At 51.9% G+C, this 13230-nt stretch overlaps 1 protein-coding gene and 1 long non-coding RNA gene across 3 annotated transcripts in view; one reads left to right on the forward strand and one right to left on the reverse strand.

The window, feature by feature from the left end:
• Positions 1–8443, reverse strand: part of AGXT (alanine-glyoxylate aminotransferase) — a 19467-nt gene extending 11024 nt beyond the window's left edge. Inside the window, exons 1-4 of one of the 2 annotated variants that reach the window (XM_019543042.1) lie at positions 7951–8443; positions 6031–6223; positions 2887–2951; positions 1644–1744 (exon numbers count right to left, since the gene is read on the reverse strand). In XM_019543042.1, coding sequence (XP_019398587.1) covers positions 1644–1744; positions 2887–2951; positions 6031–6223; positions 7951–8214 — 623 coding nt within the window. In that variant the 5' untranslated portion in view covers positions 8215–8443. The remainder of the gene's footprint in view (positions 1–1643; positions 1745–2886; positions 2952–6030; positions 6224–7950) is intronic. The other variant, XM_019543041.1, reaches the window with a different exon arrangement.
• The window catches only part of LOC109315369, a 24262-nt gene continuing 13989 nt past the window's right edge, over positions 2958–13230 (forward strand). The window contains exons 1-2 of the long non-coding RNA XR_002102491.1: positions 2958–4516; positions 9641–9646. This is a non-coding gene — a long non-coding RNA (uncharacterized LOC109315369). The remainder of the gene's footprint in view (positions 4517–9640; positions 9647–13230) is intronic.

The raw sequence follows: 13230 nt of genomic DNA on the forward strand, positions 1-13230 counted from the left end.
TCTTCCAGTCCTCTGGCACCACACCAGAGCACCACGAGTGCTCGTAAAGCCGTGCCGGGGTCCCGCAATGACCTCAGCTAATTCCCTCAGTACTCTAGGGTGGAGATTGTCCGGACCAGCTGATTTAAATACGTCCAGTCCCTCCAGAAGTTCCCTGACTAGATCCTCACTGACCTTGGCCTAGGCGCGCCTCCCCTGGGGCCTGAGGGGGTCCCAGTGGGGGGGTGGCTGTTCCAGTCCCTGCTCAGGAAAATGGAGGCAAAGAAATCGTTATATATATTAGCTTTGTTGTCTGGCGTGACGACCAAATTTCCTAGCGTGTCCTGCAGGGGCCCCATGTTACCTGGAACCTTCTTTTTGCCCCCTATATATTTAAAAAACAACTTCTTGTTGTCCTTGATCCGGGAAGCTAGTCTCAGTTCCATCTCCACCTTGGCCTTCCTGACTGCCCCCTGCATCCCCGAGCAACTGCAGTATAGTCCTCCTTGGTGATGGCCCCTCCCTGCCATTGGGTGTCTGCCTCCCTTTTAGCTAGGAGACATTCCCGGATGTTTTTGGTGAGCCATGGGGGCTTGTGTGCCCTCCTGCTCCCTTTGATCCATGTTGGGATTACCTCCCTTTGGGCTTGGAGGATTGTCTCCCCAGGGGCAAGCAGAAAGGCCATGGTTAGTGGGAAACACCTGTTCTTATACTTTACGTGGGAAAGCTAATGTAACCCATAGCACGGTGGGATGTGAGCTGGCCAGAGTTGGATAGACTACAGCTTGTACCCCTAAGCCTGCTTTGCTAAGGCTTTAGCAAAACCTTGGCTTAACGAGGCCTTTTAGCAGCCCTGAATTTCCCTTTACCCCCTTCCCCATCTATTTTTTTTCAGCTTAACAAGGTTTAAAGTACCACAGCTGTGACTTCATTCTCCAGGGAGGCTTGTGGGGTTGGCTCCAGGCACCCCAGAGTTACTCCCTGATCATGGCCAGGGCAGTGATTGTTTTGTTCAGTGGGTGTTGTGTCTGCTCCCAAATAAATGCTTGCTCCACAGGCTGCTGCCTTTTTGCCTTTCTCTTCTCAGCTCTGCTTGGCCAAGGAGAGCATGATTCCTCTGGGTGCCAGCAAGGGCCTGCCCAGTTGTTCTCCTGCTGCTTATGGCAAGAGGAACAAAGCCTCCATCAGGGGTCCAGTTACACGCCACTTTCGCTGTATTGCCCATGAGCTCTTGGTGTGGCGTCTGTCCAGAGTCTCCACTTTCATGAGGCTCCAGAGTCCAGAGCATGAGGCTGCCACCACTGCTCCTCAGGGCCTTTGCTTGGCTGAATTCAGCAGGGACAGTGAGGAAGTGGAAGGGTGAACAGTCACAGTGCTCATCCCCTGGGTGCCAGCTTCCCTCTGTCCCCATCAGCGGGTCAGCTCAGAGCTCACTGCTTATGCACAGCATAGTGAAAGCTGGGAAGCTTCAAGCCTTTCTCTGGTCCCTGGATCTGCTATTGATAACAGCTGACTGATGCCTGTGACCTTGCTGGTTTCTAAAGAGCAAAGGGCTCCTTCTTTGAGCTCCTAGGAGATGTTCTAAGTTTCACCAAAAAACCTGACACCTTTGCCTGACATGAATGTGCTTGTGGCCAGGCTGTTGGCCTGACATTCATACTGACCTGTGGCAAAGCTCCCCAATGCCATCCAGAGGCTGGAGCACACCACTGGATGATTCCCCATGTGTGATGAAGAGCACCACTGGCTTGTGTTGTGCCAGACCCTAGAGTGGGCAACAGAGAGAGAGAGAGAGAGAGAGAGAATAAATATCAAGAGTAAAATGGCAGGGGCCATGGGAGAAAATCCACCAGAAGGAAGGATTCAGTGAGCTGGATCATCCCTTCCAGCTGACCCATGCTTAGGGTAGGGGACAGACCCAGGCATCCCTCTCCCCAGCAAACGGTGGAGTGCAGAGAATGTGAGGCAGTGGGATGTGGCTGCCAAGGAGCACTCCCCACCCCCTTTGGCTGTACCCATTGTACAATACTGGGGAATGGGTACATCTTTGGGATGAAACGAGCACCTCAGGCTGCCCTTGAAGACACACACCACTCTTAGTGTCCTCCCCCATTTGTAACTCTTAAAAGCAAACACTTCTGGGGTTTCTCTCATCTTTCCCCCATTCATGGGAGCAGCTCCCCATGAACTTCATTTCCAGGTTGGGAGGTGGTCTGACAGCTATAGGTATAGGTGAGCCTGGAGCAGAGGTATGAGTTGCAGGGCTGTCCCAGATAACACACAAGATACCTATGCCTTCAGGATTCAAGCAGGGAACTAGAGAACGCAGCTCCTTTTTGCATGACACATATGTCCCTTTTGTGTCTTGTCTTACTTGCAGTGGTGCAGAGAGGACCCATTTATAGCAGTGTCATTGACCTGTACACTGGTGTGAAAGTGGAATGGATGCACATATTCTAACACCAGGCTAAGCCACTCTAATGTGGTGTATATTTACCACTTGGAAAGTCAGGAGTCTTGATTCATTGCTATGTTGCACTGGTGTTAAGTTGAGGGCTGAGGTCTGTTGCATCCCCAGATATCCCTTTGCTCAGTGCAAACAGGCTATTATTAGCTTCCTAGCCACCTAGGGCCAAGAGTATTTACTGAGTGCAGCCACCTCTGGAAACCTGGCATGCGTTTGCTCCAGATATTAGTGCAACTTACATAGGTATAAACAATCAGTATCAGTTATGTCAGTGTTAACAGGTCGTATGCCCACACCCAATGGCTGTGATGACAGCAATATATGAATTCCAGCCTCTCCTTACACCCCATCAGGCCAGGGTCAGCCAGGCTGCTGTAGTCAGTCCCTGGGCATGGCTGTCCAGTTCTGCTGTGACCTTGTATGGCGCAGCCAGGACTCACCTGCTCAATATCCTTGAGTGTAAAGTACTCTCCAGGGGACTTTACCATCTGTTGAACATCAGCACCTACAAGAGGAAAGGGGCAGGGAGTCAGTGCTCAGAACTGCTGTGGTCACAGCATGGCAACCTAGCTGTCTCTCTTGCCTTCACCTCTAGAACAGCACCAGTAGCTTTGAATTCCAAACACTACACAGTGAGGAATAGATGGTGCTGCCAGGGAAAGGCAAAGCAGGAGAAGATGCATAGTACCCCTTCTCCCTTGCCCATTGTTTTATCATGTGTCTGTCACTGCTGACACACATGTGGGATGGGGTAAGGCAAGCTCCAAAGCTGGTTAAGTTCATGCCGTGAGAGCTGAGGCAGAAGCTGAAGGGGTGTCTGAACTGTGTCCTTAGGAGGTCCTGGGTGGGACAATCCTGAGTGTGTCCCCCTGCTCTGGCCAAACCTGGAAATGTGATGATGACACTGCTTTGAGGGGTGCCCAACATCTGCTGTAAAGCATCCAGGAGACTGAGTTCTCCAGAGCAGTGGTAGCAGGATGGTGTCCCAGAGCAACCAAGGAGCTCCATCTCTGGGTTAGGTGTGTGCCTGGGGAGGCCCTTCTAGGACAGGACAGGGCTGCAGGATTGATGTATCATGAGCAGGGTCATCTGTAGGCCCTGAGTGCATCATTGCCTGGGCCTCCTACCCATCTCATCACATGACAAGTGATTGTGCTTGAGTGCACAGTGGGTACTGTGTCACTGCATGCTTGCATTTAGCCTGCGTGCCTCTGCTTCAGTCCTTTTTCTATGTTATACTCCTGAACTTCTGCACCCCATGCAGGGGGATATGTGGCATACACCTAGATTCATCATTGGCTCATGAGTCTTGGGGCTCCTGCAAATAATGGGTCTGGTGCCTGGGCCCCCATGGAGCCATGCCTTAACATGGCATTGACCATGAGTGACTCAGAGACTGATCCCATCCATGGACCCACTGAGCACTTGTAAAAACAAGCCCAGTGTGATTGGCTCACACAGCACCAGAGGGCGGGAGGTTTTGTCAGAATATGCCCAGGCTCTAAAGCCAGGCTCACGGTGCCTGCCCAACACACGTGCAACCTGCAAGGTGCCCTTAAAGCTCCTATCCCAATGCTTGTGCTTCCTTTATGCAGGGTCCAGAGAATTAGCACAGTCAGCAGCACAGAGCGGCACACCAAAGGGAATGTGGTCAGGAGGGGGCATTGCCATGGTGCCACCCAGCCTGCTACCCAGCTTGTGGACTGTAACCAGCTCCATGTGGTGATCTCTGTGAGTAATAATAAGTCATGTATTAACATGCTTGTGAAGGTGCCTGTCAAAGTCCAGCCTGGCCTCATGGGAATTTGTCCAGTGAAAAAATAAAATGCAAGAAAAGAGAAGGGAAATGATTAAACTCAGAAAACCTGAGTTCTAGGCAGCAGATTCCCTCTCCAGCCACTAGGAAGCAGGAACACAGAAGTGTCCGGGTGGGTCAGAGAATACACATGTATGCCACTGAACAACCCCACAGATCCTTGCATTCAGGCCACAAATACTGGGATAGGGCCACCAAACCCAGTCAGGTTTATCCCTAAAAAAATGGAGCCATCATTATCACAGGTGTACACAGTACAGTATGTCTATTAGGGCTGTGCGAAGCTTCGGGTGGTGATTCAATTCGGAGGAGATTTGGCTAGATTCTGTAACCAAATCTCCGAATCCAAATCAAATCAGGGGACCAATTTAAAGGTCCAAATTAATTAAAAGCTCTCCCAATTTTCGGCAAAGATTTGGAGAGCTTTGATGATTCAGGCAGTCCCTGGTGGCTGCAGCAGGGAGCTGCATCCACTCCGAGCTGCTAAGCACTAGGGGTGGAGGAGAGGACCATAGGGGGGACTCCTGCAGCGCCCCCATGGCTGTCTCCACCTGCCCCAGCTCCTGGTACTTTAAAAAAAAAGCCCTGTTGCACACTGAGTGCTGCCGGGCAGGGAGCAATCCCCACTGCCCCCCACTGCCCCACGCTGCATGGGGGGCTCTGCATGAGCCCCCTCGACCCCCCTGCTCCCCCTACCCACCCATGGCTGCCCTGCCTTCTGGGGCTCTGGCCCTTTAAGAAAAAAAAAGCCAAGAAAAATCTGGGGACTCACCACTCCTGGTGCAGCCTAGGGGTTTTGGGGGCTCATGCGGAGTCCCCACATGGCAGGGGACAGTGGCGATTGCCCCAGCTGACAGCAGTGGTGAGTCCTGGGGTTTCTTCAGGTATTTTTTTCTTAAAGTGCTGGTGCAGGGCGCCTGTGAGGGGGCTGGAGTTCAGGGGCTCGTGCAGAGCAACCCCACAATGTGGGGCAGCAGGGATCGCCCCTCCATCCGGCAGTACCTGCTGAGCTGGGGCTTTCCCCCCTCTCCCCAAGTGCTGGGAGTTGGGGTAGGTGGGGCAGCCATTGCTGGGCTGGGAGAGGGGTGGGGGATAGGCCTGGCCTGGCTGATTCAGAGATTTGGCAGCAGCTAAATCTCCGAATCAGATTTGGCCGAATCAAATCAGGACAGTCATTCGAATCACTGAATCAAATCACTGTCCCCCCAAATCAGCTGAATCCGAATCCAAAGTGAATACTAGGTGGTTTGCACAGGCTTAACGTCTACATTAGGAGTTAGTTTTGCCATGTCTTACATCAGCATAGTTGCTCCTGTGCAGACCACAGCTCAGATACTCTGCAATACCCAATTTCTTTGCTATTGAGCCCCTGAAAACTTATGTTTTATTCTTCAGCAAGACCCTTGCTACCTAAGTGTGCCCCTACCAGAGCTCTCTCCTGATCTCTCAGAGACATTTAGATGGGATGGGAGACAGGGTTATCACTGCTACACCTTCTCAGTTCTGCACCAGGCCCTGGGCAGGAAGCAATGCCATGCTGGATCTCAGAACTTTGAGTCAAAAGAAGCCATCTGTTACACTGGAGTAAACACCAAACAATTCCTCCAGGGTAACTCAGTGCTCCGTGACTACAGTGCTGTAATGGACAGAGCAATCATGAGACACCCTTTACTGAGGGCCACTGATAGGGAGGATGAGCATAACTCAGTTTCCAGGGCTGGGAACCTCACACATCAAACAGGAAGGGGTCCACACTGCCATCTCATACCCAGCCTCTCCGAGATGTCTGCTGCACGCTCGCCCCAGATGCCATTCACTGCCACCAGCACCACATCTCCTCTCTCCACTGTGTTCATGAGCGCAGCCTCCATGGCACAGTGGCCAGAGCCACTGATGGCCAGGGTTAGTGGGTTCTGGGTCTGGAAAGCATACTGGATCCCCAGCTTGATCTCATCCATGATCTGAAAAGCAGAGACACAAGACAGGGAGTAAAGCCCATGGTCTGTGACTCATGGTGTCACAGAGTTAAAATCAGTGCCCCCCAAGAAGGTGACCAAGGAAGAAAACAGCCCTTGTGAAGGAGCTTCTAACAGCTTCCTATGTGCAGCAATCTTTTTCCAGATGGAGGAAATAACTGGTACTGCCCATGGAGTGTGAGTCAGCCTCGCACATTCACTGCTTTCAGTAAAGGTTGGTGTGGGTTGCCTGGCAGCTCTGATTTACTGCACAGGGTATTCCTTGGGAGTGTATTCCAGAGCCTGGCAGCCCTCACCGTAAAGTAATGTTGCCTGAACCTTCTCTCTAACAATTTGTGGCCATTATTGCTAGTAACCCTGGGTGGTGCATGGGGGAATGGAGCCTCATCCGATTCCCGCTGGTCCCTCCTGGTGAGTTGGTAAACAGCCACCAGATCCCCTGTCAGCCTTCTCTTGTGAAGGCTGAATAGATTCAGGCCCTTCAGCCTCTCCTCGTAGGGCCTGACTTGCTGCCCCTTGACCATGCGAGTGGCCCTTCTCTGGACCCTCTCAATGCTAGCCACATCCCTCTTGAAGTACGGCACCCAGAACTGGACGCAGTACTCCAACTGCAGCCTGACCAATGCTGCATAGGGGGGAAGGATCACCCCCTTGGATCTGCTTGGGATGAATCTGTAGATGCACGACAAGGTGTGGCTAGCCTTACTGACCGTTTCCTCGCATTGGCGGCTCATGTTCCTCCTGGAGTCAACAATGACTCCAAGATCCCTTTCTGCTACCATGTTGACAAGAAGGGTGTTCCCTAGCCTATAGGTGTGTTGCTGGTTCCTTCTCCCTAGATGCAGCACCTTGCACCTGTCTGTGTTGAATTCCATCTTAGTCTCATCCGCCCACCTCTGCAACCTGTCTAGATCTGGCACTGGAGTCATTTAACTCCCTTTGATAAATCTCCCGACTACCAGGTTCTTACTCCTCCTGATACAAAAGAGTCTTACCAAACTGAACACCGGTATTTAACCCTTTCCCTGCTCTGATTGAGGCACTGCTGACCTGAAGTCTACATTTATTGTACGTGACAAGCCCCAGGCCCAAAGGCAAACGGAGCCTCTTTTGTCCAGCAGCCAACCCCTCTGCAGCTGAATGCCCAACCTTGCTGCCACTGGTCACAAGAGAAAGAGAGAGGCATGGAATCACAGAGACAAAGGGCTGGGAGGACCTCAAGGGGGCCTCTGTCCAAGTACCCTGTACAGAGGCAGGATCTAGCACAACTAGCCTCCAACAGATGGTTAACTCATCCTTAAAAACCTCCTGTCACAAAGGAACACACCACTCCTCCTTTGGGAGCCTGTTATGAGGCGTAGGCCAGGAGAAATAAGACCACAGAGCTGCACTGGACTTGTTCACATTTACTTTGATAAGGCAGCTCTCTTGGGCTGTAGGCTGCATTTCCAACTCAGGACACTCCATGCTCTAGATTTGTTAAGAACTAGGACATGAAACCAGGACTGGGGGTGGAGGGTGTGGAGGAAAGGGAGGAGGAGAAGATCAGTGGACATGGAAGAGTGAAATTAAAGCCAGTTAAAAGGTTAAACTGGTGCTTAGGAGAGGGAGAGGCAAAGAAAAGGAGAGAAGATGCTGCTGATGGGAAGGGCTAAGTGGGGTAGGGATCACTGGGAGACTGTATCTATGAGGGACTCACCTATGGTCCTTACCTGGAACATTTCCTTGTGGACGTGTGAAATAAGCTGGCGTCCACCTGCAGCCAGGATCCGGGGAGGGACGTTTGAGGGCCCAGGCCCTAGAAGCAGCCTGTCTGGAACGGCCAGGGGCTGCTGCAGCACTGTTGGGGGGGGCACCCACAGACTTGGCCCAGACATGGCCCTGTAACGCGGTAAGGAGAAAGGAGGCAGCCGTGGGGAAGCCCAAGCTGCTGCCCTCAGCACGAGACAGGCACTGCCCATCACTGTTCTGCGCATATCCCAGAAGAGGCTCTTCAGAGGAGCGATAACAGGATGAACCTTAGCCCTGACTACCCCACACAGCTCTACACCTCCCTTTTTCCCTGGCAGTGGTGGCTCAAAGCAGGCTGTGCTGACCTTCCCCTGGCAGGCTGTGTTGACTTTCTGTGTCCTGTCAGCAGGAGACTGAGTCTGAAACTACAGAGCCCAGCCACTACCCAGGTCCCTGATGTTCCCTATTCCTTTTTCTACACTGCTCCTCCCACAGAGAAAACTATCCTCTAAAATAGCACCCTCCCCTACCAACCCATCTGGCTGTGAACTCTGCACCTGGCCAGAGCTGGCACACAGAGGACTGCTGTTAATGTGCCACTAGCTGCCTTACTGATTCTTGCTTTCACCAGTTTCCAATGAGAAAAAGAGCCCCTGTGTTTGCTTAAGCTGTGGTGTCGGGGCAGCTTTCCCCATGGCTTTGTGAGATAAAGAACTACAACAAGACTGTCAGACTGACCTACATCGGCTTGGGCCCAGATCCCAAACAGGAGGTGGGAGCCTGCCGCAGCACAGAGGCAGAATTAAGGCACCTGAGCTCCTTTTTGGGTAGGGTGACCACCAGTCTCTAATTGGGAGGGATAATCCCAAAATGGAATCATCAAATCCCAGGCCTGGGCTGCATGATTCCAGGACAGCATTCGTCCCAGATTTGCAGCATGATGCAGGGATCCAGGTTTCCTTTTGCAGGCAGGCAATGATCTAGCTTGCAAGCGGCTACCAGGAGGGAGCAGGCTGCAGGGGGTGCTGCGTGCATGCATGTGGTCAGGAAAGAGCCAGGCAGCCTGGAGAGCAACTCCCAGCAGGCAAGTCTATGGGGGGTGATGTGGAATGGCGGAGGCAGATTGAGGTCCCCACGGTGAGGGAAGGAGCAGGGCAGGGGCTGGGGGCACTGCCCAGCCAGGGCAGTGCATGGGGCTCTGGGGCTGGGAGCAGGACAGCTACTGGTGGCTTGTCCAGTGGGCATAGGGGAGGACGGTTCCCTGCCACTGTATGCCCCCTGCAGGGCAGCATGGGGGGCATGTGCCCTCCCAGAATTGTGCATGGGGTGGGGGTGGATGTGGGCTGCCTGCTGCCCTTTCCCAGGAAGCCCTGTGCTGCCAGAGCAACACACCCCCTGCCCATCCAGCAGCAGTTGGGGTAGTGGCAGCAGCATGGAGTAGTGTCGCCCACTGCTGTCGGGTGGGCAGGGGATGCACAGCTGGCCTGGGGCTCCTTGGGGAAGGGCAGCAGGGCGGGGAGCCCCAAGCCTGCAGCAGGCAGCCTGCATCTGCCCCCCACCCCCGCCCCACTCTGCTCTGGTCTGGCTGTGCAGCTGGCAGGTTGAGGGGGGCATGTATCCCTCCTTCTAATTTGGAAAAGGTGGTCACCCTATTCCTGTGTGTGGCTCTAGCTGACTGTTGCCATGTTGAGTGGCTTCCCTATTCAGACCCTCCACTCTCCTGTCATGGATTCCTTCTGCTGTTCTCCTCAGGAATATTATGGCAGGTCCTGGAACCCACTGAGACTAGACCAAGCCCAGCATACACACATTCAGCCTCCTCCCTGAAGACCGCATGGTCCAAACAGACAAGAGGGGAGGGGAAACTGGTTCGGAGAAGTGAAGTGCTAATCTGAGGCAGCACAGCTGGTCCATGGCAGAGTCCTGAGTAGAGCTCAGCTTCCCAAAGGCCCAGCTTTGGTCAAAAAGCTGTTGGTTGCTGAGATACTGGGGGACTAACAGACACCAGTGGCTTCCCAGCCACTTTCCTCTTCCTGCCAGATTAATTCAGCCATGTGTAGATGATACGGCAGTGCAGTCCCTTGGATGTAGAGGCTGATGTGACAAATACCGGACTGAGAGACCCCGATGCAACAGTAGGTTTGTGAACTTTGTTCTTCAGAGGTGGTCACCCCCAGTGAGTTGTGGGGTGTGGGATGTTGGAGGGTACTGTGAATTCCCCTGGAGGAGTTGGCCTCTATTCTTTTCCCTCCTGATTCAGCTCCCCCTCCCTGACCTAGGGTCTGATCCAAAGCCCACTAAAACCAACGGAAATCACTGCCTGGGAGTGGGTGGACTTTGGCTAAAGGTCCCCTCATATCCTACTGAAATCAATGGGAGCTTTACTAATGATTTAAGCAGTGCAGGACCAGGCCTGTAAATGAACCCTGTTAATATATTCCTTAAGGGAGCTACAGATTAACAGGGGTTAATAGACAATATGATCTGTGCTCCTGTCTGCTCTTCCAACTCCTCTCCTCTGGTGCCTCTGAAGTCAGGTGAAATTCTATTCACCCCTGCAAAAACAAAATTTGCACTCTTCATTTTTTTCCGGCTATGTCTTTGCTGCCATCTTCTGTCCTGGAGGATTCTCCCACCCCCCTTCACTACTGCACATCAGTGATTGACCTGCATGGTGTTATACCTGGCTTATTCATGCCCCTAACCTCATTTATTATCAGCTAACTCAGGGGTGGGCAATTATTTTGGGCAGAGGACCACTTACTGAGTTTTGGCAAGGCATCAAGGGCTGCATGACAGGGCTGAATTCATTTTCTACATTTTTTAGGGGCTCTGTGGGCCGGATAGAATGGCCTGGTGCGTTGCATCTGGGCCGTGGGCTGCATTTTGCCCACCCCTGAGCTAACTGGAATCCTTTTCAGGGGTGGGCAGTTATTTCGGGCAGAGGGCCACTTACTGAGTTTTGGCAAGCCATTGAGGGCTGCAGGACAAGCAGCCAGGGGCAGATAAATATTAATTTTCTTAATTTTGGGGGGGCCCCATGGGCTGGATAGAATGGCGTGGCAGGCTGCATCTGGCCCCTGGGCTGCATTTTGCCCACCCCTGATTTACACAGAAGTCCCTTTACAAGGTTCTAGATTAAACAAAGCAAAACAAATGAGAGAGCATCCTTTTATCCTGAAGTACTTTACAGACAATTGCAGTGTGTGTATAGGACTCACTTCACTACCCACTGAAAGACAGCTGTCTCTGGGGTGAAACATAGCAACTGTTTAATACGATGTGACCCAGGACATAAAAATTGCCATACTGAAACTTCAGGAGGAACATAGAAAGGCTGGATGCAAGGCACATGCTGGGAATGCCAGGAGGTTAGGGCTAAGGCATCCTTTTGGCAGATGGAAATGTGTTCCATGAGCAGTTTAATACATGAGACGCATGCCTGTAGTTTTTGGTCTCATGAGAAGGGCAGTCCTTGAGCGCTGCCATATGGCCTTGATTCAGTACTAGATCAACAGCAAGACTGACACCCTGAAGACTGCTCTAACTTACATTGCTTGACAATACACCCCAAAAGCCCAGCAACAGTGCATCAGTGGAACACAGGGAAACCCTGGCACCCCCCGCACAATCTCCTGTACACTATTATCTCTGGTGGGGTTGCTCAAGGTTAGTGGCACCCAACCTTTGCACCCCTCAGGTCAGATGGGTGGTGCCAGATTCATCTGCAGGCTGGATTTGGCTTGTGGGCTAGATCCAGAGTATAGGGCGGGTGCTGTGGGGGCCTGATCTGGCTGGGACTCAAACCAGCTACTCAGTGGGGAGGACAAGGGTGGAGCAGTCTGGCAGTCTGGCTTGGCCCCCGTTTGGTTGTGTGTGGGGTGGTGGGCTCTGGGCCTGATCTAGCCATGCAGCAATGGTCTGGACAGGGCTGGATCTGGTTGTACAGAGCTTCTACTGGTCATCTGCTGCCAAATTTCCTGACCATGGGATCCCCATGAGCCAGATGCCATGGCTCCATGGACTGGATTTGGGCTCTAGACTGATGCTGGTATAACTGAGAGCAGAACCTTGCCTGTTTTTTTTAAATTTTAGTTCATCTGGCTGTTGGGGAGAAATGACCCCATGGCCAGACAGTGGTATGTGGTGATGTAAGACCCGCATATGAAATGGTCATTAACCCTTTCTGTCAATTAGGCCCTTCTTTGTCATGTTCTTCTAGAAGCACCTTCCTTACTATCAAGGAATATTTTGATCATGTTATCTTTCTGAGGGCTCAGTTTTAGCCAACCTGAGGAGAGGAGGCAGGTTGTCACAAATTGCACTGGTTCTTGGCGGCTCAGTTATGTCAGAAATTCAGCTGGTAGTGTTCTTTATTGACTCAATAGGGCCATGTTTATTATCCTGGTGAGAAAATGGGGCTGTGAGAAGAGAATTCCTTTGAAGTAAGAGCTGACTGCCTCAGCTATCCTAGACAAGTGCTCATGCAGCATGCTGATTGGTTTGGTAGTGTAGCTATGTAGTGTCCCATGATTTCTTCATTCAGGAAAGTTTTAGGCAGATCCTGTGCGGTAACACTGTGTAACAGTGTACACAAGTAACTCCTGTGTAACATGCCAGCCAGTGCATGTCCCAGTGGCACTCTTTGATCTACAGAAGGCACAACCCTCAGCTATAGAGGAAGCTCTCAGCTATGGAAACAAAAGCTCTTTGTTCTGGAGATGCGTGATCCAAACTCATTGTGTCAGCCATAATATCAACCTCCCCACCCAAAGGAACTTGTCTGGCATTCAAAGTGCAGGAAGCTTCAGATGGGGGCTGAACTTCCTTGGTCCACAAGAAGTATGTTTGGTGAATATAAGAACATGGAGTTTAGTGTACATTGTGCTTTCCCATCTGGTACCATCCAGGGAGGATGTAAGTCTGTTACAGGCTTGACCTACAGACCTTTGGTTGAGATAGACATTAGCTCTGGATATCCTCAGAGTATTGGCCAAGCCGATGGCCACCTCAACAGCATGAGCTGCGCTCTTCTCTCTGTGGGCTATAGAATCATTAAAAATTAGGGTTGGAAGGGACCTCAGGACCAGCCCCAACTAGAACATCCCAGTCAAGGCTTTGTCTAGCTGGGTCTTAAAACCCTCCAAGGATGGAGAGTCCACAACCTCTCTAGGTAACCTTTTCCAGTGTTTTACTATCCCCCTGTGACAAAGTTTTTCCTAATATCTAACTGAAACTTCCCTTGCTGCAACTTGAGACTG

This window comes from Crocodylus porosus, unplaced genomic scaffold, assembly GCF_001723895.1.
Source record: "Crocodylus porosus isolate Cpor-Errol unplaced genomic scaffold, CroPor_comp1, whole genome shotgun sequence".
Classification (NCBI taxonomy): domain Eukaryota; kingdom Metazoa; phylum Chordata; order Crocodylia; family Crocodylidae; genus Crocodylus; species Crocodylus porosus.